Source organism: Neofelis nebulosa, chromosome 7 (assembly GCF_028018385.1).
Source record: "Neofelis nebulosa isolate mNeoNeb1 chromosome 7, mNeoNeb1.pri, whole genome shotgun sequence".
In the NCBI taxonomy this organism is placed as follows: Eukaryota; Metazoa; Chordata; class Mammalia; order Carnivora; family Felidae; genus Neofelis; species Neofelis nebulosa.
Window position 1 is genome coordinate 132,665,135 of NC_080788.1, and position 25,934 is coordinate 132,691,068.

The 25,934-nt window shown below is 40.8% G+C and overlaps 1 protein-coding gene across 9 annotated transcripts in view; it reads right to left on the reverse strand.

Moving 5' to 3' along the window:
- The window catches only part of GALC (galactosylceramidase), a 151,405-nt gene that overhangs the window by 90,524 nt on the left and 34,947 nt on the right, over positions 1-25,934 (reverse strand). For all 9 annotated transcript variants that reach the window (XM_058739928.1, XM_058739930.1, XM_058739931.1 and 6 more), the window contains 6 exons: positions 16,054-16,143; positions 15,211-15,297; positions 12,958-13,108; positions 10,749-10,929; positions 7,147-7,310; positions 5,427-5,503 (listed from right to left, as the gene is read on the reverse strand). In XM_058739928.1, coding sequence (XP_058595911.1) covers positions 5,427-5,503; positions 7,147-7,310; positions 10,749-10,929; positions 12,958-13,108; positions 15,211-15,297; positions 16,054-16,143 — 750 coding nt within the window. The remainder of the gene's footprint in view (positions 1-5,426; positions 5,504-7,146; positions 7,311-10,748; positions 10,930-12,957; positions 13,109-15,210; positions 15,298-16,053; positions 16,144-25,934) is intronic.

The window sequence follows — 25,934 nt, forward strand, 5'->3', positions numbered from 1 at the left end:
TCCGTTTTGTCCCGTGTACAAATTATCACCTCAAAGTCATATGGAGAGCCCACCCTCAAGTTATAAAACTAGGAACCGTCAGTTAAACTGATGTTGGGGTGAGAAGGTCAGGCGTAAGAAGGGAGACGTCCAGAGAAATGAATGACTTACTGGTCACTGACACAGAAAGACAAAAATAACTCCCTCGGATAGCGGCCATTCCTACCTAGCCAAGTGCCTGGCACACAGGGGAAAATAAATGCCAGCTCTTGTCATCATTATTATAGCACGTTTAGGAGCGTATCAGCTGCAGCTGAACATTTAAAAGTAGCTAATTTCAAAGGGTGAAGAGCTAACGATCCAAAGCACTGGGCTACGGATCAAAAGAAAACCTGTTTTTAGGTCACAGAATTGCAGTTCAATGGGTGTTCGCTTCGCCCTTTCATGTTGCGGAGGGAGATACTGAGACGTGAGATTAAAAGTCAAAATCAGATTCACCAGCAGGGCTACAACTTGAATCATAGCCGCCCAACTCCACATTCAGGGCCGCACATATTCCCACCAGCACATGCGTGCACAGCCACACGCGTGCACAGCCACACGCGTGCACAGCTACCCGCAGCTCTCAAGGTGCTCACTGAACACCTTCCGCTGCTCGGCCAACGGGGGGTATTAACACTGAGCCAATACGTAGCCATAGCGCGCAAGCATACATCACCTCCTCCTCCCCACCCCTGCCCTCTGGCCGCTGGGCTGCTCCGCACACGAGGCCTGTCACCAGCAGGGTCCTCTGCTCAAGGTGCTCTTCCCATCGGGCAGGGCTCAGCTCAAAGCTCACCAGCTCCGAGAGCACTTCCCTCGCCTCTCTACCTAGACACTCTGGACAGTGGAGCTCATTCACCTCACTGTCCCGTTTTGTCTTCACCATGTGACTGGCTGATTTGGGTTTTTTTTACCGACTTAGAACCAGAGGCAGCCATCTAGGGCCCACAAGCCAGCCACCTGTTTCTATAAATAAAATGTTATCGGAACAAAGCCACACGCGTCCATTTATCTACTGTCCGTGGCTGCTGTCTCACTACAAAAGCAGAGTTGAGTAAAGTTGCACAGACTACGTGGCCCACGAAGCCTAAAATATTTACTGTCTGGCCCCTTACAAAGGGTGTGCCAACCCCTGCCCTAGAGAATACCCGCTCCAGGAGAGCAGGAACCGTGTGTGTCTTCATTACTGCTGCATCCCTTACCACCTAGAAAAGGACACATAACAGGTGCTTCATAGAAATGTGTGGAATGAAAGAATAAGACACATTTAACCCCAAACAACCTTACAGAAGTTATGTCCCTTTTACAGACCAGGAAATAGAAGCTCAAAGAAATGAAATAGCTTTCGGGGAGTCAGGATGCATCAGCAAGGAAATATGAATGCTGCTCTGCTTGGTTCAAACATGCCTACTGCTAAGAATATTCACTCGAGTCACGAAGTGCTTACCATGTAACAAGTACCGTACCAAACGCTCATATATATGATCTCATTTGATCTTTGTAAGAAGGATGTGATATTATGGATATTCCTGATATTCTGGACGGGAAAACAAAACCTGAGCAACATAAAACACTTGCAGGTGGAACATAGTAAGGCTACAGTCTATCGCTCTAACCACCACCTCAGTAGTGCTGAGAAGCAGTGAAAGAGGGCCAAGGACAAAATGATATAAAATCCTCCTAAACGCTGGTCTTGGGGATGGTAAAAGGAGGAGACGAACACTGAAGCTGGCCTCACAGTGCTTTCAGTCTGATACACAGCCTGTGGGCTAGTTTCAAACCAGATCTGTTACCGGTAAAGCTGTCATCGTCTGTGATTATGGATCTACAGTGGGGAGAGAAACACGATAGGAAGAGGCAAGCTGAGGGACAACTGGTTATTTTAACTGGAAAACCATGACCTTCATAATTTCGCTAATGCCAGTACCTGGCATGTAGGTGACCAATGAAAGACTTAAGTAAAAAAGTATAAAAATCCTCCTCTTAGCTGTAATTTGGAAAATGGACCATCGAACAAGATGTTGTTTTGCTTTGCCTTTTCATTCATGCAAAAAACTATTTGCCAAGTGCTATTAAAGGACTGGGAATTTAGGATGAACAAGAAAGGCAAGGTCCCCGTTCCATGGAGCTTACGCTCTAGCGGGAGACATACCCACCAACTCACACAATAAAGAAAAGCTAAGCGGTACAAGGCGTGTGAAGAACTCAACCAGGAGACGGGGGCTTGACCAGACTGCAGAGTGGGAGGAGGCCTCGAAGTGCCCAGAGTTGAAACGCGACAGGGAAGCCGGGTGCTCCCGGCCGACGGAACAAGAGACGGTGGGGCTGGGGGTGGCGCGGGTGTTAAGTCTGCAAAACCCCCGCCTGTTCCAGTGGTGAGACCGGAGCTAATTTCTAGAAGTTACAAATCACTTTTGATTAAAGAGATACCAGAAGATACACCTCGAACAGTTCAGAGTGACTGTATCAGAGGCACAGGACAACGCATGGGGTGAGGAGGAAGGAACAAGAAGGGGCCCAGAAGGCACCTGTTTCCAACAAGCCCTTCTGATTTTCTTACCCCTGTCTACAAAGCACCTGAGAAAAATTAAGGACATTTATTTTTTAAATCCCTTTCATGGTTTCAAAAAATTCAAAACATTGCTAAAAATAAGCCTAACAAGAAGTATGCAAGAACCACTAAATAAAACTGGAGGACACAGTGGCAAATGCAGCCTGTCCTTGTCCTCATGGTCTTGCGGGGGGGAAACACATCATTCTAAAAAAAAGTTGGTTTTGCCCAAATTGATGTATAAATTTAACGTAATACTGGCTGCATTTTTCATGGAATCGAAAAGATGTTTTAAAAGTTCACATACAAGAAATAAATATACTTTTTTTTTCTTTAATTTACAAAGGATAATTTGGAAAAAGAAATCATGAGGGACTTGCCCTTGGGGGCATCCATTCACTCACTCGCCAGAATTCACCAGGCTCTTGCTCTGATGGCAAACGTGCCAGGAATGCTGGAGAGCCAGCAGTGTTTGGTGAAAGAGGCCTGTCACTGAAAGAGCCATTTTCTAGTGAAGGGAGGAGGCAAGGGCAAAAACCATCAGCAGAATCTGTGTGATGTCAGGAGGTAAGAAAAATAAACTGGCACGGGGGTGGGGGTGGGGGTGGGGGTGGGGAGGGACACAAAAGGAGGTGGGTGCTATTTTATATAAGGTGGTCAGGAAAGAACCTGAAGGAAGTAAAGGGGTAAACTGTGTAATCAAGTGTTTTATTTATTTATTTTTTAATGTTTATTTATTTTTGAGAGAGACAGAGACAGAATGCGAGTGGGTTAGGAGCAGAGAGAGAGGGAGACACAGAAGCAGAAGCAGGCTCCAGGCTGTCAGCACAGAGCCCGACGCAGGGCTCGAACTCACAAGCCGTGAGATCATGACCTGAGCTGCAGTCGGCCGCTCAACCGACTGAGCCACCCAGGCACCCCTGTAATCAAGTGTTTTAAAGAGTGATACTGGATAAGGAAAGACAAAGCACTATAAAGAACAAAGTTCAGAAAGAAGCCTATGCGCATGTGATGATTTGTTACATCAAAGAGTTAGCCTTCAAATCATAGACAAAAGGACGGTCTGTGGTAATAAATGATGATGGCTATCCATTCGTTTAAAAAAATTATATTGGGATCTTCCCCTTATGATTCACAAATAAATTCCAGATGTATTAAAGACTCCAACAGGAAAAAAAAATCCTCAACTTTGTTTAGTTTAGAGGAAAAGAAATGTTCCTAACCGTGAGAAAGGTGCAGCCTTTCTTAAATAAAACATAAAAGCACTGAAAAAAAAGTGAAATACTTGACAGCACCAAAATTTAAAACTTCTATCTGCAACACATACCATTAGAAATTAAAACACACAAGACACAAAAAATATTTGTAACGTAAGTAACAGAAAATGGATGACTACTCAAAATAGGGGCGCCCGGGTGGCTCAGTCGGTTGAGCGTCCAACTCCGGTTCAGGTCATGATCTCACGGTTTGTGAGTTCGAGCCCCGCATCGGGCTCTGTGATGACAGCTCAGGGCCTGGAGCCTGTTTCGGATTCTGTGTCTCCCTCTCTCTCTGCCCCTCCCCTACTTGTGCTCTGTCTCTCTCTACCTCTCAAAAATAAAATAAATGTAAAAAAAAAAAAAAAGAAAGAAAATGGGTGACTACTCAAAATATATCATAAATTCATATGGATCCATCGGAAGAAGAAAACACAGTAAGAAAATGAGGAAAGAATGTGAATGGGTAACTTCAGAGAAGAGAAAAAAAATATATACAAATAGCCAATGAACATAGAAAGATGTGCAACCTCCCTAATTATCCGGGAAATATAAATCACGTCAATTAGTTTGAAAAAAATCTTTAAAAATAGGTAATATATTATAACTGCTATAAAAGTGGATACAGCTTGGCTAGCAATAGGGCAGTATCTGTCAAGATTGTAAATATAATTCCATTTCTAAACATCTGCCTGAACAAACACCAGCACGTGTGCACCCCAGGAGGCATGTAAAAGACCCCTCCCCTCTACCTGCAAGGAAAGCCAGCCCATCCTGCCTCCAATCACCAGAAGAGGAAAGAACGGGGAACAAAGTTGTGCCATCGAGTGTGGCAGAGTTAAATAAACTATGCCACACACAAACCAGATGTTCAAAGCCTACTGTTACTGCCTGGAAAATGTTACTGTATCATTTTTTGGTGGCTGGGCAAGAGAGGAGAACAATTTCAAAAAGTTATCTGAATTCCGTATTCTACTGCTTGTTGTAACCTAAATCAAATTATGACAGAATTATAATGGCAGAGAGCAGTAGTATATTACACAGAAGAATTTTCTACACGTCCCTTGAATGCGTGTCCATCAAGAACTCATGATCACTCGGCAATTTTGACAAGTATTTTTAGACATTCTTATCCTACGATTTATCTGGTACCTTCCATGACAAAAAAATACTCATGGAAACCAACTTCTAAAAAATTGTACCTTTCTCTGAAAACCAAATTAGTCTCAACCACCGAAAATAAATTCATGTGATTTTGCTTATATCTATAAGCTCCAATTATAATCTTGGTTCAGGCCAACTTGGAAAAAAAATAAATCAATTATTGACTATTTACCAACTACTCCTGAGTTGAAAAAAACAAAACCAAAATTTAAAAAAATCGTGGGGTGATAAAGTCAAGAGTTGATGGTTCTCATACAGGTTTACCCTGACATATACTATCGCCCTAGAGTCTGCTGGTATCCCAGCAGATTCTCTGCCTATTTCCATCACTGTATTTATCGCACTTTTCCCCCTCTCGTTTGAGGACAGAAAATGCTAGAAAAGCACAAGAAAAGAATATTTTCCCTCCAGGTATTCTGATCAGCAATCCTTACCTTAATAATTAATGTGAGCGTATACCATCTGTTCGCTGTAACGTCAACATGTCCTAGAGCATATATGATCCATCCAGCTGCAACACACAAAGATGATCCTAATTGATATATTTTTAAAATCTAAATCACAGAATCACATAGCTCAGTGGGGATTCTCGGGAGGCATGTGTATGCAGTAAAGTAAAAGCCTTAACAAAGATCCACATTTCCAGGTCTACTACTGATTTAAAACAAAACATCCTTCATTCGGGCACGCATTCCACAAGCACGTACTGGGAGCCTACTCTGAGACATATATCATATGTGAGCTCACAGGAGAACCAGTGAAATAAATTTACAAACCATCCCCAGTATAATGTGTTGGCTTCTACAGTTCAGGCGTAGGTTTATACTTGATTGGACTGGATAGAAAGAGAAAAGAGTGGTAGTCAAAGGTCACCGTAAGATTTCCAGCTAGTGTAACTGCTTGCATAGATAGAGCGTGAACTGAGAATTAGAGAGAGAAAACAGTTAATCTGGGGATATATTCTATCTGAATGGCTGAGAGAAAGCGGATGAGATGTTGAGTGGGCAGTTTAGAACACAAGAACGGGGGGACTAAAGACGCAGATTTAAATCATTAGTTCTAACTCTACCACCAACTCATTTTGAGACTTGGGGAAAATCGATTAAGCTCTCTGGTTTGGACTGGCTTCTGGTTTGGAACATCAGTGAGGAATGTTCTAGATGGGTCATGCTATGATTCTGCAATTCCTACTCTGGTGTCCTTATTACCCACTCTTTCTTCATTACTTGTGGAGCCCTTTCCACCTAGCAAGAGGCAAAGAGTAACAAACTACAGGAGAGAAGATTTTTTTCACTAATGCAGGACTAAGTCAAGAGACTGAGAATCCAGAAGAGGCAGCACCAATACAGTCTGTTTCCACAGAGCAGGGGGCACCAACACCACAGTGAATTAGACAGAATTCAACATGGACACACTCTAAGCACCTCTCCTGAATAAGATGCTATTCTACATAAGACAAGGGCTGTTAAGATGAATGAAAAGTGTCAAATTATTAACTACATTGGGAAACAGGATATCTCCATTTTTAAAAAATGTTTATTTATTTTTGAGAGAGAGAGAAGGAGAGAACATGAGTGGGGGAGGAACAGAAAGAGAGAGAGAGAGAGAGAGAGAGAGAGAGAGAGAGAGAGAGATTGGGAATCTCAAGCAGGCTCCCCAGTGTCAGGGCAGAGTCCGATACAGGGCTCAAACTCAGAAACCTTAAGATCTTGACTTGAGCGGAAATCAAGAGTCAGACTCTTTACCTACTGAGCCACCCAAGCGCCCTCAGGGTATCTCCATTTTAAGCAGACCAACCCCTCTCCTTCTACTTCCCTAAGCATACCAGCACATTCTTATAGTCTTGCTTTTTACTTAGGGTGTTTCTTGACCATTCTCTCCCCACTCCGTCCACATCACCCCAGGCTATGCAAATCCTATCCTGACCACCTAGCTCAGCTCCACCAGAAAGAGCTCTACACAACCTTCTTTTCCACAGCCGCCTCTCTCATTAACTCTATGATTTTGAATCATTTGGTGTTGGCTCAAATGTGCTGAATCTCTTCCCAAATAGATGTCCAAGCACCTAGAGATGAAGCTCTCTCATCACACAGTAAGAAGCTCACAGCATATTTCAGAGTAAGTCATGCACTACATGCAGAAGAAGTCACTTACCTAGGTCACCTGTAACTTTGTAGGTTCCATTTGCAAAAATCCAGAAGAAAACTCCTCTAGCGCTTCTAATCAAGATACCACCTTTATTTACTCTTCCCGCAATGAACACGCCTCCCTTCTCAGGAGTCTCTATGTAAACATCACACCTCACAGTCAGGTTGGACCTGCAGAGTGAAACTGTTCATTAGCACTTTGTATTATGCCACTCCAGGTAAGGCACAAATGTGTCATTTCACAGCCACATGCCTCCAAACTTCTAATTGAGGTGAATATGTGACTTGCTAAGTCTGTGTTTGTGGCAGGGATGGGCTTCAAGAATCTTCATTGATGGGGAAAAAAAAAAAGAATCTTCACTGATAACAGTTTTAAGTTTTATGTGACTAAAGTTAAGCCATTTCGTTGCCTCTTTCAATGAGTTACTGGAAAATAGTATTTACGGTTTTTAAGTCTCTTAAGAACACATTTCTTGGGGTGTCTGGGCGGCTCAGTCTGTTGAGCATCCAACTCTTTCAGATCAACTCATGATCTCACAGTTCATGTGTTCGAGCCCCGCATCAGGTTCTATACCCACAGCATGGAGCCTGCTTGGGATTCTCTCTCTCTCCCTCTCTCTTTGCCCCTCCCGCTCTCTCTCTCTCTCTCTCTCAAAATAAGTGAATAAACTTAAAAAAAAAAAAAAAAAAGAACACATTTCTGATCTATGATAAAACAACTTCTCAACCTAAGAATATAATGTTAAAAGAAGGCTTTTTTCCCCATAGGAATGCATAAAAGGTCTGTTTCCATACAATTCTGAAAAAAAAATTTACTAAATTTCCATCTGCTAAGAGAAGCAGTGAAGACAAAAGCTTGGAGCCCCTAGGAGAACACACTTTGGAGCTAATATTTACCTTTAACTCGAGCAAGACTTAAAAACCCCAGAAGAAAGATCTAAAGGTATTTCTCTGCAAAGACAGAGGCAACTCTCCTGACACTACAGCAGGGGTTTTCAAATTTGAGCAGCACTGAAATTGCCTGGAGGGCTTGTGAAAGTCAGTCTGTCAGCCCCAGCCCACAGCTTCTGACTCAGGTGGGTTGCAACACGGCTCTTGAATCTGCACGTCTGGCAAATTCCCAGGTGATGCCGGCACCACTGGTTCAGGAATCCTACTCTGAGAGCCATTTCCCCTACAGAGCATCCCTGTCCCTATAGGGACAGTAAAACCCTGGCCCGGCATCACTGATCAACAGGGGCACATCAAAGGAGAGGAAATTCAGCCAACCAGCTACTACAGCTTTAGCAGTGAGCTCTGCTCCAGGCTTCTTTTATAAACCCTACTAGATGCCTTCTGCAATGATACAACCACCCCAAGCCAAAATGATCTCTGAAAATAATTTACCTCCTACTCAAACTTGAACTGCGAACAGGAAAGCAAGCATGCACAAAGCCAAGTAATAAGGCAAGCAATTTACCTAAAAGAAAACTAAGAATGTCAAGAAATGTATTTTGGAAGCGGGGAAAGTTAGATCTAGAATTATGTGGCTTTTACACTTCTCAGATTCTTATCAGTGAATTTTGCACAATAAAATTTTACTCTGTAATGAAAAATATAAAAGAAGTAGCTACAACAGGCACACAACAATCAGGAAAATCCACGTTGAATCGTCTAACCAAAGCTGGGCTACTTTACAGAAAAGTCCAATGCAAAGTTAACAGAAGCACAGTCTCTCTTGTACATCCTCCCCAGCAGAGGGAGCTGGTCTCTCTACAGACTGTCACCAGCAGGAAAACTACTAAGGATCAGAAGTGCTCCATACATCCCCTACCTCTGTTCTGACTCATCAGAAGTGTGAATGTGTTACAGCACCACAAACTTACTCTATTTAGAGTCAGGGCGGGAGAAGATCTAACCTCCTTTGTTTACATCACATTCCAGAATAGAGATTCCCCAGGCAGAACTTGCCAGCAATTTTACGGCGAATGAAGGAGAATAAAAGCGTGGTCTGGTCTTCCACAGCCACAACCTCTTGGTCGTGCTAAGGGCACAAAAACCAGCCTGTGCATTAAGCAAACTTAACCAAAGGGATGCAAAGCTGGGATGTGTGCAGTGAGAGGTCATTTGGTGGGCCGTCCGCAGACCCCAACCAAAGCTCACTAACACGATGAAAGTCTCAAGTAGCCTCAGGAAAGCCTACCCTCCATAGTCAAATCACTGGGCTGGGACTCAACTAAACCTAAGTATGAGAGGGGAAGTCCCACCACAAATACGGTCCTGAAGAAATGATGGCTGTGCCCACACTGAGAGCCGAGTTTCTAAAACAGCACTATAGGTAAACCACACTCATCCCCTGCTCGTCTTAGGAAGAAGACAACGATTAAAACGAAGCAGTGAGGTGTAGTCCAAAGAGATGAGCTACGGTACCAGACAGTCCTGGCCTCTCACCCTAGTTCTAGAACTTACAAGTATAGGATCTCAGGCAAATGTTACCCGGAAGTCTTGGTTTCTTGATCTGTAAGGTGGGGAGGATGATAGCTCTGCCACAGGTAGTTGTGGGAAGTACGACCCAGTTTTCCTTCCCTCCTTTCCCCACGTTAGAGGGAGTCGCAGCCAGAAGAAAAGAAATGAGCATGGGACTTGTGGGGAATCTCTGAACAGACCTGGCTACTTTGAATCCAGGAGGAAATACTGGGAAAGAGTACATAATAAACAGGATGAGCCCAAATGTGAAAAGGTCTTGGAAGTCAGACACAGACGATGAGATCTGATTCGGTAGCTGAAGAGAGTCACTGCAGATTCCTGAGCAGGGAATCACACAATGAAAGCAGGGCTAAGAACGATGAACACGATGCCTCTCGACAGGCATCACTGCTCTCTCCTGGTTCTTTCTCTCTCAGACCCTGTGGCTCTTTCCCTCTCTCCCCACTTTCCCCCTCCACCTCTCCCCACCTCCTTAGCCACTGCAGCAGGAAAGATGAGTACTGCCATCTCAATACATAAAATCTTCAAAGTTATGAATACTCTCGGTTACTCTTTGGATGGTGCTCGATCTCATCTCTCTACTATAATTAAGGAGTCTCTCGATATTTCTAGAGTCCCAGCCAGAAATAAGAGTTTGGGTTCAGAGACAGCCAATCCTCCGTAGTACTCTAGGGCAGGCGAGGGGGAATGACAGTAAAGGCCGATCTGCTTCTCACTATTGCCATCTACCGTCACCAGGTAAACAGATTTTCCAGGAAGGCTAAAACAGTGTAAGTCTACAATGGATCCAGCAGGTGGCAACCCCAGATCAACAAATGAATTCTCCAGCAAATCCACAAAAACCCCACAAATCACAATGTCTATTTATAAATAAATCTTCAATTATAACTGGGTCCAAAAGTCCGCAATTTTTATACTAAAATCAATCTGTTCCAGCAACAATCACTATTAAATTGAGCAAATCTGAGGGAAGGACACTGAGGCATCATAACCATGGCTTGTGGTCATGATATTCAGCAATTATCACACACTTATTAGATTTTACACAAGGAAGACCGTTGAAAAGTCTTCACTTCAGAACATATTCGACAACATGAGAGGTTATTTCAGCCAGGTCTACATACGCACACCAATTTTACATACCATTTGTAATCTCCTATAACACTGATAGTGTTGTACGCATCAGCGGCCCAGGTAATGGGCCGCTGATTGAGAACTTGGCGCAGCGTGAAGCGATGCTCTCCAGGGTCTTCGATATTTGTAAAGTATTCAAAGACACCAGTCTGATCTGCAAAATTCGGAGCTTCACTAAAAAACGGGTAATCTGTTCAGAACACAATAAATTCTCCATTTAGTACAAAGTCTTCACAGAATCTCTGCTGATACTTCAGCACATTTTAAAACACTTTTGAAAAGTCCTAAATAAGTAAATGACACTAATAACAAGTGGAAGTTTAGGGTTTAGGTTAATAGAGATTGATTTCTTTTTTATTTGAAAGACAGAGAGACAGAGTACAAACAGGAGAGAGGGGCAGAGAGAGGGAGAGAGAGAGAATCCTAAGCAGGCTCCACACTCAGCACAGAGCCCGATGCCAGCCTTGATCCCACAACCCTGGGATCAGGACCTGAGCCAAATCAAGATTCAGACGCTTAACCGACTGATCCACGCAGGTGCCTCTCAAGCTCCCTCATTTCTAAGTGGGCATGAGGACAAGAGAATTAAATGAAAGAATGTATGTGAAGTGTGTACATAAACCAGCATCCGGCAACGGCTCAATAAGAGATGGTTTTGTTATTTCTAGCATCTGTCAAACAAGTTTCTAAACCCCGGGTCACAGTCATCAGCTGAGAGATTAGAAAAGGCTCACCGTATCAACTACAGAATTTACAAATTACAAATTGTCTTCTATTTCTAAAATGAGGCAAAAACAGTTGGGTCCACACTATGAATCTGTTCTTGGTTTTATTAAATTACAGTCTTACAATGCTGAAGGCTATAGAAGAGGAACTGTGGTCATCATCTTACAGCTATTTCACACTTCATGCTTTTCTAAATGCTTCCATATTCATCATTTGAGAAATTAAGAACCATATAAAGTAGTGCTACAGCCTGACTTACAGTTTAACTTTAGGTTTTAGTTTATTTTGTGGTCAACAGAGCATTACATTTTAGATCTGAAGGTTTCAAACTGCCCTTCATTCCTCAGGTCACAGAATAGCTTTGGTGCCAGGGGAACTTCTCTCTGGTTAACGAGGCCATATCTCAGACTCTTCATCTACTGAGGGCAAGAACAGTTACCTCTGCGACACAGAAGTCAGCAAAGGAAAGCAACAGGATTATGCCTGGCGGCATAATTCGCCGATTCATCTAAGAGGCCACTTCAGAGAACTGCAAGAAAACAAGGCACCAAGCAACCCTGGGGGTCCCCGTGGTCCATGTCATGCAAACAATTGAGAGGAGCCCAGTACACAGTCCAAAGGGCATCGTCCTGCAGTTAACCAGGACATCACTTGCTGAGAAAGGGACATGAGACCCTGTGGCTGGGCAGTGGCCCGGGGTCATCGGGAGGGGGTACCAGGAGTCTCCAACCAACCACGCTGGAAACAGCAGCCCTGCGGCGATAGGAGGGTCAAGTCACTCTCTCACAATGGCAGTCTCCCTGCCTGTGTCTCTCCTACAGCCACAGATCTTAGGAGCAAATACGAGAGCCAGCTGACCCTGCCTGTGAGGTCCACAAGCTGCACGTCTACTAATCAACAAGTTCCGTCACCTACTGAGTGACCTGGGGCTATCACCACGATGACCGGGCCTTCTCACGTGTCCAGCAGTTCTGCTAAATTACCGAAAATCAAAAGCTTTTCCAACAGCTTTAGGACAGCTCTTCCTAGAAAAGCAGGAGAGTGCAAGTATAAAACTCCCGGGCAGGGCAGACGATGAGCTGAAGTAGCCAAGGGGAGCACTGCTGCCTTCAGCCATCAGGCCCCCGACACTGAAGAAAGAGAAGTCACTTGACCTCGGGGCTACAGGAGGATGCCAGGAATGGCTTCCGCTAACAGGGAAGCGGCAGGGTAATAAGCCTCAGGCTTCACCGAAACCAAATTAGGATTATAGCTCTCATTCTGACATTGACCTCTACGCGTTTTTTCTGGCACTGAAAACTACAGGGTCCTCAGGTCGAGAGTCACCTTGAGGTAATACAAAAATGAGGTCTCAGTTACCACGTGGACATTTAGAGCTACATTTTACAGCCACTTTATCATGCACGAGTTCAACACATAGAAATCCACCCGCTACTGGTTAGGTAGGTTAAGCTTTAGTTTTAAAAAACCAAGCAAAAAATGAAAAACTCACCAACATCGAAATCATCTTCATACACCTGCGGGAAAGGCTGGGACTCTGGAGGCGGCGGGCAGCTGCCCTTGCCCCCGGTGGTGAGAGTGGTGAGGGTGAAGAGCTCGTCTTCCTGCAGCTCCAGCGTGAAAGCGCCACCGCTGTCGAGAAGCTGAGAAAAGAAAACGCGGAGGTCAAGGCCAGCTGCGTTGGGCTCCTCTCATCTGGGCCAAATAACTTTTTGGAAAAAAAAAAAAAAAAAAGAGCCAAACTCACTTCTGTTACAACTTCATAACCACTTGTGAAGGATACATCCAATACCAAGGTCTTTGCGATCTTTTTCTTAAGTTATTTAGAAGACTTTATAAAATTCTACTTTGTAGGTAGGACTTTAAAAGAATTTCACTACATGGAGGGAAGAATGACTAGACAACAGCAAAACCTATTTCTATTAGTCTGTTCCTTTCCATTAGACTACAAGCTCTCAAAGCCTGTGTGTGTTCAATACATGTATGTAAAGAAGAGATCTGCCTATTTAGTACTGAGGAGTTTACTAAGGTGGAAAAGTCCATAAACAGCTTAACCAGCTGTTCAGCACAAAAAAACCTTCTACTATTAAGAAAAACAAGTCCTGCTTCTTTCATGTTCAATACATATTTCAATTAGCAAGTTAGGTTTATGTCACATCTATGCTTTTGGCAACTTAATCTCTTTAAGCCACATCTCCACAAAATGAGGGGGGGAAATACATACCTCCTAGGGCTGTTGTGAGGATTAAATAAGATAATGTTTATAAAGTGCTTAGCTCCGGGCATGACCTTCAAGAAACACTCCCTACATCACAGCTGTTCTATGCTAAATGTAGATCTCTGAAGACACCAGAATCCTCTGCATAATGAATGTAGGCATTAGATGTATGCCCATTTTGTGAAATTTGAGCAGCTTTTTTTCCTACTTTGAATTAAAGGGGTTTATAGCATATCTTTGCTTTAATAATAAATTGTTGGTCAGACCTATAAAATACGTAACACCATATTCTGGCTCAGGTATACCCCCCAAATGATATTATATTAGGGGGAAAATCAATTTTAATATCCTATTTCTAGCAATTTATTGTACAAAAAGCAGACTGTTCATTTTTAGAATTTAATATATGACCGGTGTTCAATCACTGATGGTGACTAACTGATTCACAGAACATTAACAGTCTCCAGGAAAAGTAGATTTGTGTCAGTTACGTGAAGTAGTGTGCCTACTTGGACCAATTCGTTCTTTGAAACATTTACTGAGGACCCCCCATGTGCTAAGCACAGTAGCAGGGACCTGAGATAAAAAGCTAAATGAGGCAGGTCTCCAATCCTCAACGTGCCCGGTGTGGTGAGGAAAGTGTTTAAGTAAGCACCCGTGCCTAGACGGCCGTGACCTAAGACTGGTAGGGAAAGCTTCAGGGGAAGCGACACTTCAGCTGAGTTTTGAAGGAAGAAAAAGCATGTGCAAAGTCACAGAGGTGAGTAAAGTGACATGCCATGCTCTGAAAAATGCAAGAAGATTCGTGAGTACAGGCCACATTAGCAGAACACGCGTAGAGAAACGAAAGCAGTCTTTTACCCCATGAGGTGACAACGAGGGTCATGTGCTACACTAAGGGAGGTCAACTCACAGGAAAAATCACTGAGGGACTTAAGCAACGGATTGACAAAAACCAGATCTGGATTCTAGTCGCAGTGTGATGGATGGCCCGGACAGAGTCAGACTGGAGGCTGAGAAAACAGAAGGTAGTTTCCAAAATCTTAGGAGAGAGGAAATAAGGAACTGAAATAAGCAGTAGCCAGTGGGAATGGAGTAGAAAGGATCGTGTAAGAAAAACATGTCAGTGATAGAATGCTCTATACTTGATCAATGATGGTGTATAAAGAAAGAGTAGGTGGGAAAAGACGGCCTCAGATGAGATTCAATTTTGTGACTTGGGCGGCCAAGGGATGGGGGTACCATTCACTGTGGCAAACTAGATACTAAGAGCAAACACACCTATAAACACACACACTCCTATTATGCCTTGAGAAGGATTTCTATAAATGCACACACACACACACACACACACACACACACTCACACACACACTCACACTCACACCAACTGGGAACAACTTTAACTCTATTATACTTAAGCCACAAAATCAGTTATAAAATTAAAAATTCTTAATTCATTAATCAAATGTCTGTTCTCTTTTACTGTTTGCAATGTTTAAAATATATGAATTTATTTGAAAACTACCCATAGAGAATCCAGTTGTTTGAAAAGAAATCTCTTCGATGGTTTTCCAAGTCTGGTATACCACACCTGTAGCTCTGGTATTTCACTCTGAGGAGAAAACACACAAAAAAAGCATAGTTGAGTGGTTCATCATATCCTCTGAGGATTTCCAAAATGAGTAAGTACCAGCAAGAATGAAGCGCTGATAATGCACACTCTATTTCTATTTGCCAAAGACCTACCTCAAGTCTTCAATAGCAACATTCTGAAAGTAGGAAGAAATTGTTCAAGCAAATACTTTATGTCCTGTAAATACTACAGACTTTTGGCAAACATTTAAAAAGATTCTGGTGCCTTTGCTTCAAAAATACTCACTATTGTACCTGTGTAAAATGCTTTTTAGGAATTTTCTTGTATTAATAGAACAATTCTTACGTAATTAGTAGTCAGAAAAGGCACTGTATTTTCTGTATTCAAATCTAACAATAGGTAGAAATAATAAGAATCTTGTGTCTTTTTACATTGTTGTTGTTGTTGTTGCTTCTTTGTACAGAATACTGAAAAGATCAAAGTTTGAAAGTTCCCTAGACTACATAATTGATGCTTCTACCAACAAGAACAACTTTGTTGCAAGTGACTTTGGGTGAGTGTTCTTCAAAGCCATGGAGAGTTTTGCCTGCTAGTGGCTTCCACGCTGTTTGACTAAAACCAGTTAGCAGACAGAAAACACCACTGCTTCTATTCATTTATGTACAAATGCTGCTGGTAACATACATAAGACTTCACTTGAGAAGGGCTAGCCTGTGATAAAATATATAAATTCTCAAATCAAAACCAAAATAAAAGTCCCACATATTTACTTACAAAGGAGCCCTTTAGAAGGAAGGTAGCAAACTGGTGCGACACATTGAAATAAGGCAGAAACGGCCGTATACACCTAGAATGTTTATGGCTCTAGGAGAAAAAAAAAATCACGTAAGTAACCCAAATGATATACAAGCTATTATAGAGGGAAAAAAAAACTAAACATTTAAGGCCCAAGATTAATAGAATAGCACATATTAGGTGACAAATAAGAGTTCACTTCATATCGCTAAAGACTTTTTTCTAGTATAACCTGTACTGAAAGTCTATTGAATATGCCTAGTCAGAAGTAAAGCTCCCTGGCATTTTGACTGAAATAAACTTTAAATTCACAGCTAAACTGCAGAGTCATTTTATATTAATTTTTATATTATAATGGTATTCCACGTAAAATGCATCAAATGAAAAGCAAATGCTTGTATGTTTTCACCGAAAAGGCATCTCATCTTAACATAACCTTCAAATACACAACTAAATTCAGTAAGTACATACAACCAACAGTTCTCAAATTGACAACATCATTTTTTACTAAAAATAGTCGCTACTATGGGTTGGGATCAAAAGAATTATGAGACATAATTCCACTTCAGGGGATTCAACAATCCCAGAGCACTGAAGCAGAAGGCCAGGCTTTGTGGGCAATAAAAAAGTTACAACTGTTGTTAGAGATTTCAATGCCTCAACCTCAATAGATGATGTACAACTAGACAGAAAAGCAACAAGGATAGAGGCGATTTGCACAACTACCAGGAGCTGGCCTGGACTCACATCTGTAGACCACCTCCCCCAGCAAGAGCAGAACACACATCCTTTTCAAGGGCACGTGCAACATTTACCAGGGAGCACCATATTCTCAGCCATGAGAGAAGTTTCAATGTTCAAAAAGATTCAAGTCACACAAAATATGTCCTCTGACCACACGAGAAAATGAAATCAGAGATAAATAACAGAAAACCCTCTAGAAAAATTCCAAAATATTTAGAAACCAAATAACAAACTTCTAAATAAGCCATGTTTCAAAGAAAAAGTAAAAATAAAAAGGGAAATTAGAAAGAATTTTGAGTTGTATCAAAATAAAAATACAACGTACGATTTGTGGGATGCCACGAAAGGAGTACTTAGGAGCAAATTTACAGCACTGAACACGGATTACAGAAGAAAGATATGACACTTCAGCTTCCACCCGGAGATAGTAGGAAAAGAGCAAATTAAGAGCCAAAGTAAGCAAAAGAAAGAAAAAAAAAAATAAAGATCAAAGGAGAAATCACGTAAACAAAACCCAGAAAAATGAGAGAGAATGATCAAGAAACCACAAGCTGATTCTTCAAGAAATCAATAAAATTGATAAACTTCTAGCTAGACTAATCAGGAAATCAGGATAAAAAGAAAACACAACTTGCCATCATCAACAGTAAGAAAGGTGACATCAATACAAATTATATACATATTAGAGGAACCACAGGGAAAAACTTCAGTAACTTTATGCCCAGAACCTGAACAACTTGAGTGAAATGGAAAAAATTCTTGAAAGACACAGAAACCCAAGCTCCCTAAAGAAGATATGGATAACCTGAATAGCCCCGATGGCTGCACTGGGAAACTCAGGTCGGCCTTGAAGCTTTGGTCAAACATGAAGCCAAGCGACCGCAGACTGGTACACTGCCTGCCTGAGCACAGACGCGTGCCCCCCAACACGCCCACGTGGCCCACGGGCAGAGGCCAGGAGACGTGCCAGTTCCAAACAGAAGGAAACCTCTGCACGGTATGAGCTGATCACCAAGGTAGCTATGCAGAGCCTTCGGTGGCCACACGCGATAAAGCCACAAACTACAGAATTTGTTCAGGAAAGTCACTAAGCAAATAAACGGCGGCAACAACGATAAAAAGCAATGATCACAAATGCTAGACAGGAGAAAATCTGATTTCTACAGCTGCCACATTACATTATATAATATGGCTAGTTTTCAGCAAATAATGACGAGATTTGTAAAACAAAACAAAATAGGAAAGAGTGGCCAACACGAAGGAATGAAAGTGCTCGACAGAAACCATGTTTGACCAAGCCCGGCTTTACCTGCCACGTACTAGACTTCTAATCAAAGACACTAGGGGCGCCTGGGTGGCGCAGTCGGTTAAGCGTCCGACTTCAGCCAGGTCACGATCTCACGGTCTGTGAGTTCGAGCCCCGCGTCAGGCTCTGGGCTGATGGCTCAGAGCCTGGAGCCTGTTTCCGATTCTGTGTCTCCCTCTCTCTCTGTCCCTCCCCCGTTCATGCTCTGTCTCTCTCTGTCCCAAAAAATAAAATAAACGTTGAAAAAAAAAAATTTAAAAAAAAAAAAAAAAAAAAAAAGACACTAAATCAGGTATTTAAATGTGTTCAAAGAGCTAAAGGAAACCACATCTAAAAAACGGAAGCAGAGCTCTACTTCCAGAATGGCAATGTGGGGAGCTCCACAAAGCTGCTCCCCAGCAAAACTGGTGGAAAGGATTTGTAGAAAAAAATGGAAATGATCCTAAGGGCATGCAACAAATAAACATTTACTTAAGAAAATCTACTCTCAGTAAAAAGAGCAAGAACCCGCGTGGCATTTAAACCACGATCCACTCTGTCCCCTTCTCTGTTAGCCAAGCGACAGAAACTGCACGCCAAGTAGGGATAGCCAAGAACACAGGGCTTCCTCCTCCCAGCTCACAGCTTGAGGCTGCAGGAGCTTCCTGGGAGAAGCGGAGTTTCAGCATTTCTCATCCCCCACCCCCTCAGCTACTCGATGCCAATGCTAAGGAGCAGCAAGTATGGCCAGGAGGCTGGGGGCTGGGGTGTGGGGGTGCTCTCTTCCTCTGCACAGCTCCCATTCGTGGCTTCACCTTGGGATACTGAGAGTACCAGGGTGCCAAACCTCCACCCCTCCCCCTGTGTTCCTAAAGCAGCAGTGTTACAAAGAGAGAACACCTTTGTCTGCATCCCAGCTCTAAACTTCAGCTTAGAGATTTTTGTGCAGGGAGACAGACAGGCTGTGAAACCGAGAACTTAGAAAGTCTCCCCGAAGAAACTAATACAGAGCAGTTATAGTTGGTAATGATGCTCTCAAAAATAATAGGGCTTCTGGCGGAAAGCAAAGAAGAAGAGACTGGCACCTTCATTGGATACATTAGCTTAACCACAGCCCAGCTAGTTTGCTACAGAAAGACACAGAAACAGACGACTAAGAAGAACCCTTTTGAGGTCAGATTAAACCTAAACATTAACCTCAGACACCACCTCTGCAAAGAAACTGGGGTTTGACTGGATCCTTTGTGGAGCTATTTCAAGTCCTAGGGCAGGGCTGAAAACAATAGAGCAATCTACCAGCAATTAACAGAGAGGTGTGATAAAGGAAAGAGACAAAAGTTTATGTCTTTTATGGGTGATCCTGCACAGGTCCATAGCTGCACCCTCTAGGAAGGGTGATCCTGCACAGGTCCATAGCTGCACCCTCTAGGAAGCAACACCTGGGGCTTCATGGTGCAGGGGGAAATAAACCTCACTAAAATACTCCAGCCAAAGACTAAATAAACATGCAAGCAAACAATAACAGACCAGGGGGGAAGGGGGACCAGGACTCAGAGCTGCTACATATCTATAAAAGGTAGGGCTTTCAAAAGAAAATTATGAGAAATTCAAAGAAACAAAAAAAATGTGACTCATACACAAAAAAGGAGGCAACAGAAGTGGCTGTGAGAACAAGCAAATGTTGGATTTAACAAAGACTTCGAAGTAGTCCATAGATAAGTTTGAAAAAAACTAAAGGAAACGGGCTTAAATAAGAACGGTGAAGGGAGGAATAATCACAATGTCTCATCAAGTGGACGATATCGATCAAGTGACTAAAATTCTTTATAAGCCCAAATGGAAATTCTGACGTTGAAAAATACAGGAACTGGAATGAATTCACTAGAGAGATCAACAGTAGATCTGAATTGGCAGAAGAATTCGAGAACATGAAAACAGACTGATGGAGATTGTGCAACCCGAAGAAGCGGGGCGGGGGAGGGGATCAAGAAATGAAGAAAAATGACAGAACCTCAGAGAGCTGTAGGACCAGTAAGTACCAGCAAATGCACCATGGGACAGTGGAAAGTAGACAGAGAAAGAAGCAGAAAAAAATGTTTGCAGAAAAAATGGCTGAAAACTTTCCAACTTTGATGAAAAACAATCTACAGATCCAAGACGCTCAACAAACTCTACGAGTGAAAGCAAAGAGTTGTACACAGACACCAGTAAAAATGCTGAAAGTCAAAGAAAAGAAGAAAATCTTGAAAGCAGAAAGGGAAAAACTTACCACTTACAAGAAACCCTCGGTAAGATTAAAAGTGGATTCATCATCAGAAACAACGAAGGGTAACACATTTAAAATGCTCAGAAAACCAGTCAACCAAGAATCCTTTTTCCAGCAAAATCATCTTTCAAAAACTGAAGGCAAAGTACATTTCCACATAACCAAACACTGAATTTGTTGATACCAGATACAACCTTGCCAAAATTTAAAATAAGTATTTCAGACTGAAAGCAAATGATCACACATAGTAATTCAAATCCACAAAACGTACTGGCAAAGGTAATTATGCAATTATAAAAGCCAGCAAAACTGCCTATTTCTTCTTTCTTCCCATAACTGATTTTAAAAGCAATTGCATAAAATAATATGTATGTAATTGTATTGTTGGGCTTATGAAATATAGAAATGTGATATAATTGCCAATAATAGCACAAAGTAGCCACAGAGGGGAGAGGACTGTATGAGAATAAGGAAATGTCACCAGATGGTGGCAAATCCACAGTAATCTACAGCAATAAATAAAAGCAACCAAAATGGTAAATAAGATTAAAATAAATATATCATTTCTCTCCTTTAGTCTCAGATTTTTTAAAAGACTTATATATAAAGTTGTAATTATAACAAGTCTTGTTAGGCTTGTAACAGATAGAAGTATGATACATACAATAACAGAACAAAAAGGGGGAAGGAGAACAGAGCTATATATAGGAATAATATTTCTGTATCTCACTAGAAATCAGTTAATATGAATCTAAAGTAGATTCTAATAAGTCAAGATGTACAACCCTAGAATAGCCATTAACTAAGTAACTCACTACAATAGAGTGAAAAAATTAAAGGAATTAAAATGTTACCAGAACATATTCACTTAATACACAAGACAGTTAAGAAAGAACAGATGAACAACAAAAATGAGACATATAAAAATCAAAAAGTAACTTGACAAATGTAAATCCAACTATATCAATATTAACATTAAATATGAATGGACTAAACAATCCAATCAAAAGTTCAGAGTACATTTTTTTTTAAGAAGTCACTGGATGTCTTCCACTGACAACCTTTTTAAGTTTATTTATTTATTTTGAGAGAGAGAGAGAGAGAGAGACTCAGAAAGCATGAGGAGAGGGGCAGAGAGAGAGATAATCCCAAGCACTGACAGTGCAGAGCCTGAGGCAGGGCTTGAACTCACAAACCGTGAGATCATGACCTGAGCCAAAATCAAGAGTCAGACACTTAACCGATTGAGCCACCCTGGGGCCCCAAGTTCAGAGTACATTTAAAATAAAACAAGATCCAACTTTATGCTATCAAAAGGAGATTCAAAGATACAAAGGGGCTGAAAGTAAATGGAGGGGAAAATGTGTATCATATGAACAGAAACCACAAGAATAGCTAGAGTCGTAATAAACAAAACAGACTTTTAAACAAACAAAAATTGTTACTAGAGAGACATTTTATAATGATACAAAGATCAATCCATCAGAAAAATATAAGCACATATGCACCTATAAGAAAGAGCCCAAATATATAAAACAAAACAAGAGGACAGATGATTCAACAATAGTAGTTGAAGACTTCAATTAACCACTATCAACAGAGAGAACAAGGAAGTAGAAGACTTGAATACTATAAACCGACTAGATCTAACAAACAGCTATAGAATAGCACTCTACCCAACAATAACACAACATACATTCTTCTCAAGTACATATGCAATATTCTCCACGATAATGTGCAAAGTAATAAAATAAAACTCCGTAAATTTAAGATTAAAATCATATAAAGTATACTCTCAAATCTCAATAGAATAAAATTAAAAATCAGTAACAAAAAGTTAGGAAAACTCACAAAAATGTACAAATTAATTCATTCCTAAAATAAGCAATGGGTCAAAGAAGAAATCACAAATTAGAAAATACTTTGAGATGAATAAAAATTAAAATGTAACATAATAAAACTTGAAGAGATACAGCTAAAGTACTAGTTACAGAGTAATTCATAACTTTGAATACCTAGATTAAAAAAAGAAATATCTCAGGGGACTTCATGGCTCAGTCAGTTAAGTTTCCGACTCTAGGTTTCAGCTCAGGTCATGATGCCACAGTTTTGTGGGTTTGAGCCCCACATCAGGCTTTGTGCTGGCAGCATGGAGCCTGCTTGGGATTCTCTGTCTCCCTCTCTCTCTGCTCCTCCCCTCACATTGTCTCTGTCTCTCTCAAAATAGATAAATACACTTAAAAAAAAAAAAAAAGAGGGGCGCCTGGGTGGCTCAGTCGGTTGAGTGGCCGACTTCGGCTCAGGTCACGATCTCGTGGTCTGTGAGTTCGAGCCCCGCGTCAGGCTCTGTGCTGACAGCTCGGAGCCCGGAGCCTGTTTCCGATTCTGTGTCTCCCTCTCTCTGACCCTCCCCCGTTCATGCTCTGTCTCTCTCTGTCTCAAAAATAAATAAACGTTAAAAAAAAATTTTTTTTTTTAAAAAAAGAAAGAACCTAATATTCTACCTTAAGAAAATTAAAAATATATTTTTTTAAAGAGAAAACTAAACTCAAAGTTAACAAAAGGAAAGGAATAAAGGTTAGAGTGGAAATTACTGACATAAAGAGAAAAATCGAGAAAAAAATCAACATAAACAAAAGTTGTTTATTTGAAAAGATGAGCAAAATTGACAAACCTTTAGGTTTTTGAACCAAGAGAAAAAAAGGAAGACATATTACTAAAATCAGGAATGAAAGAGGAACATTTTTAACAACCTCACAAAAGTAAAAAGGTAATATACAAGGTAATACTATAAACAAATATATGCAAACAAATTAGGTAACATATATAAAATAGACCGATTCTCTAAACACAAACTAGGAAAGCTGACTCCAAAAATAACACAAAATCTGAATAGACCTGTATGAAGAGATAGAGTCCATAAACCAAAACATTCTTGTAGGAAAATCCCAAAATCAGAGGGCTTCACTGATGAATTCTACCACATGTTTAAAGAATTAATACCAACCTTTCACAAATTCTCTTTAAAAATATAAAAGGAAGGAACATTTCCCAACTCACTCTATGGGGTATTACCATTCTATCAAAACCAAACAAAGATATTATAAGAAAACTATGTACCAGTATTTCCAATGAATTTGGACACAAAAAAATCCTCAACAAAACATTAGCAAATCAAATTCAGCAACAGATAAAAAGGATTATACATGATGACAAAGTGGAGTTTATCCCAGAAATGCAAAGCTAGTATAGCAGACAAAAATCAACATAATGCACTGTATCAATAAAATAAAATTTAAAAACACATGACCATCTCAATAGACTCAGAAAACATTTACTAAAATTCAATGCCCTTTCATGACGAAAGCACTCAACAAACTAGCAATAGAAGGGAAGTTTTTCAACCTTATACAGAATATTTACCAAAAAACCACAGCTAACCTTACGCTTTCACCTTAATGGTGAAAGACTGAAAATGTTTCCCCTAAGATCAGCTACAGTACAAGAATGCATATTCTCACTATTTCTATTCAATATTTACAAAAGGACAATTAATCAAGGGGGAAAAATCAAAGGCACCTAGAATGAAAAGAAGGAAGCAAAACTCTCTCTCTTTGCAGATGACGTAATTCTGCATATAGACAAACTATTATAACTAAGAAAACAGCATAAAAGCTTGTGCGATACAAGACCAATATGTAAAACTCAACTGTACTGCTATACACTAGCAACAAAAACTCTGAAAATGATACGAAGAACACAATTCATTTACAGTTCTACCAAAGTAATAAAATACTCAGAGATAATAACTGTAACAAAAAGAAGTACAAGATTTATACCCTGCAACCTATAAACATCATTAAAAGAAGTGAAAATGTCAATGAATGAAAAGATGTCCCATACTCATGCACCGGAAGATTTGATATTGTCATGGTGGCAATACTACCCAAATGATCTACAGGTTAAACGTAATCCCTATCAAACTCCAAACTGGCTTCATTGCAAAAATTGACAAGCTGATACTAAAATTTCTATGGAAAAGTAAGGAACCCAGAAGAGCCATGCAATGTGGAAAAATAAAGCTGGAGGACTCATGTATCCTGACTTAAAAACATACTATAGAGCTATAGTAATTAAGACAACATAATGCTCCCATAGGATAGATACACAGGCCAAGGCAATAGAATTAAGAGTCCAGGAAAAAACCCTCACATTTATTGCCAACTGATTTTCAACAAGGGAGCCAAGACAACTCAATAGAGAATGAACAGTCAACAAATGGTGAAGGAACAATTAGATACCCACCTGCAAAAGATGAAGTTACAGATACATACCTAACCCTCTACTTAAAAAATATTATGGATCAAAGACCTAAGTGTGAGAGCTAAAACTATAAAACTCTTAGAAGCAAGCATGGGTATAAATACCATGTCTTGGATTAAGCAATAATTTCTTAAATAGGACACCAAAAGCATAAAACTAAAAGAAAAATGGATATATTCAGCTTCATCAAAATTTAAAACTCTTGTATTTTAAAGGGCACCATTAATAAAGTGAAAAACAACTAATATAATATGTCAACTACACTACAATTTTTTTTTTAATTTTTCATGTTTTTATTTATTTTTGAGACGGAGAGAGAGAGAGACCGAGCATGAGTGGAGCAGGGGCAGAGAGAGAGGGAGACACAGAATCCGAAGCAGGCTCTAGACTCCGAGCTGTCAGCACAGAGCCAGATGCAAGGCTGGAACTTGTGAACCATGAGATCCTGACCTGAGCCGAAGTAGGACGCTTAACCGACTGAGCCACCCGGGCGCCCCTACACTACAATTTTTAAAAATTAAATTTAAACTTTTAAAAAGGAAGTGGAAAACAACCCACAGAATGGGAGAAAATATCTACAAGTCACATATCCGATAAGGGGACTTTTATCTAGAGTATGTGAGTAACTCTTATATTTCAAAAACAAAAAGACAAACATCCCAATTTAAAAATGGGCAAAGGGTCTGTGTGGGCATTTCTCCAAAGGAGAAATACAGATGGCAAATACACACATAAAAGGTGACCCAATGTCATCAGTCACTAGTAAAACACAAATGAAGACCAATTCACACCACCAACATGGCTAGAATCAAAGAGACAAGCAATAACAATTGTTGGGGAGGATGCGGAGAAACTGGAAGCCTCACCTACTGCTGGTAGCAATGTCAAATGGTACAGCAACTTTGAAAATCAATTTGGCAGCTCCTCAAAACGTTAAACACAGTTACCATTTCACCCAGTGATCGTACTCCTACATACATGCTCAAGAGAAATGAAAACACATGTCCACAGAAAAACATACACATGAATGTTAATCTTAGCATTATTCATAATAGCCACAAATTGGAAACAACTCAAATATACATCAACTGATCAATGAATAAACAAAATGTGACACATTCATAAGACGGAATATTATGAATTATACTGAGGTACTGATATAGAACCAGAAAAACACTAAGCTAAGCGAAGGAAGCCAAACGCAAAAGATCATATATTATATAATCCCACTTATATGAAATA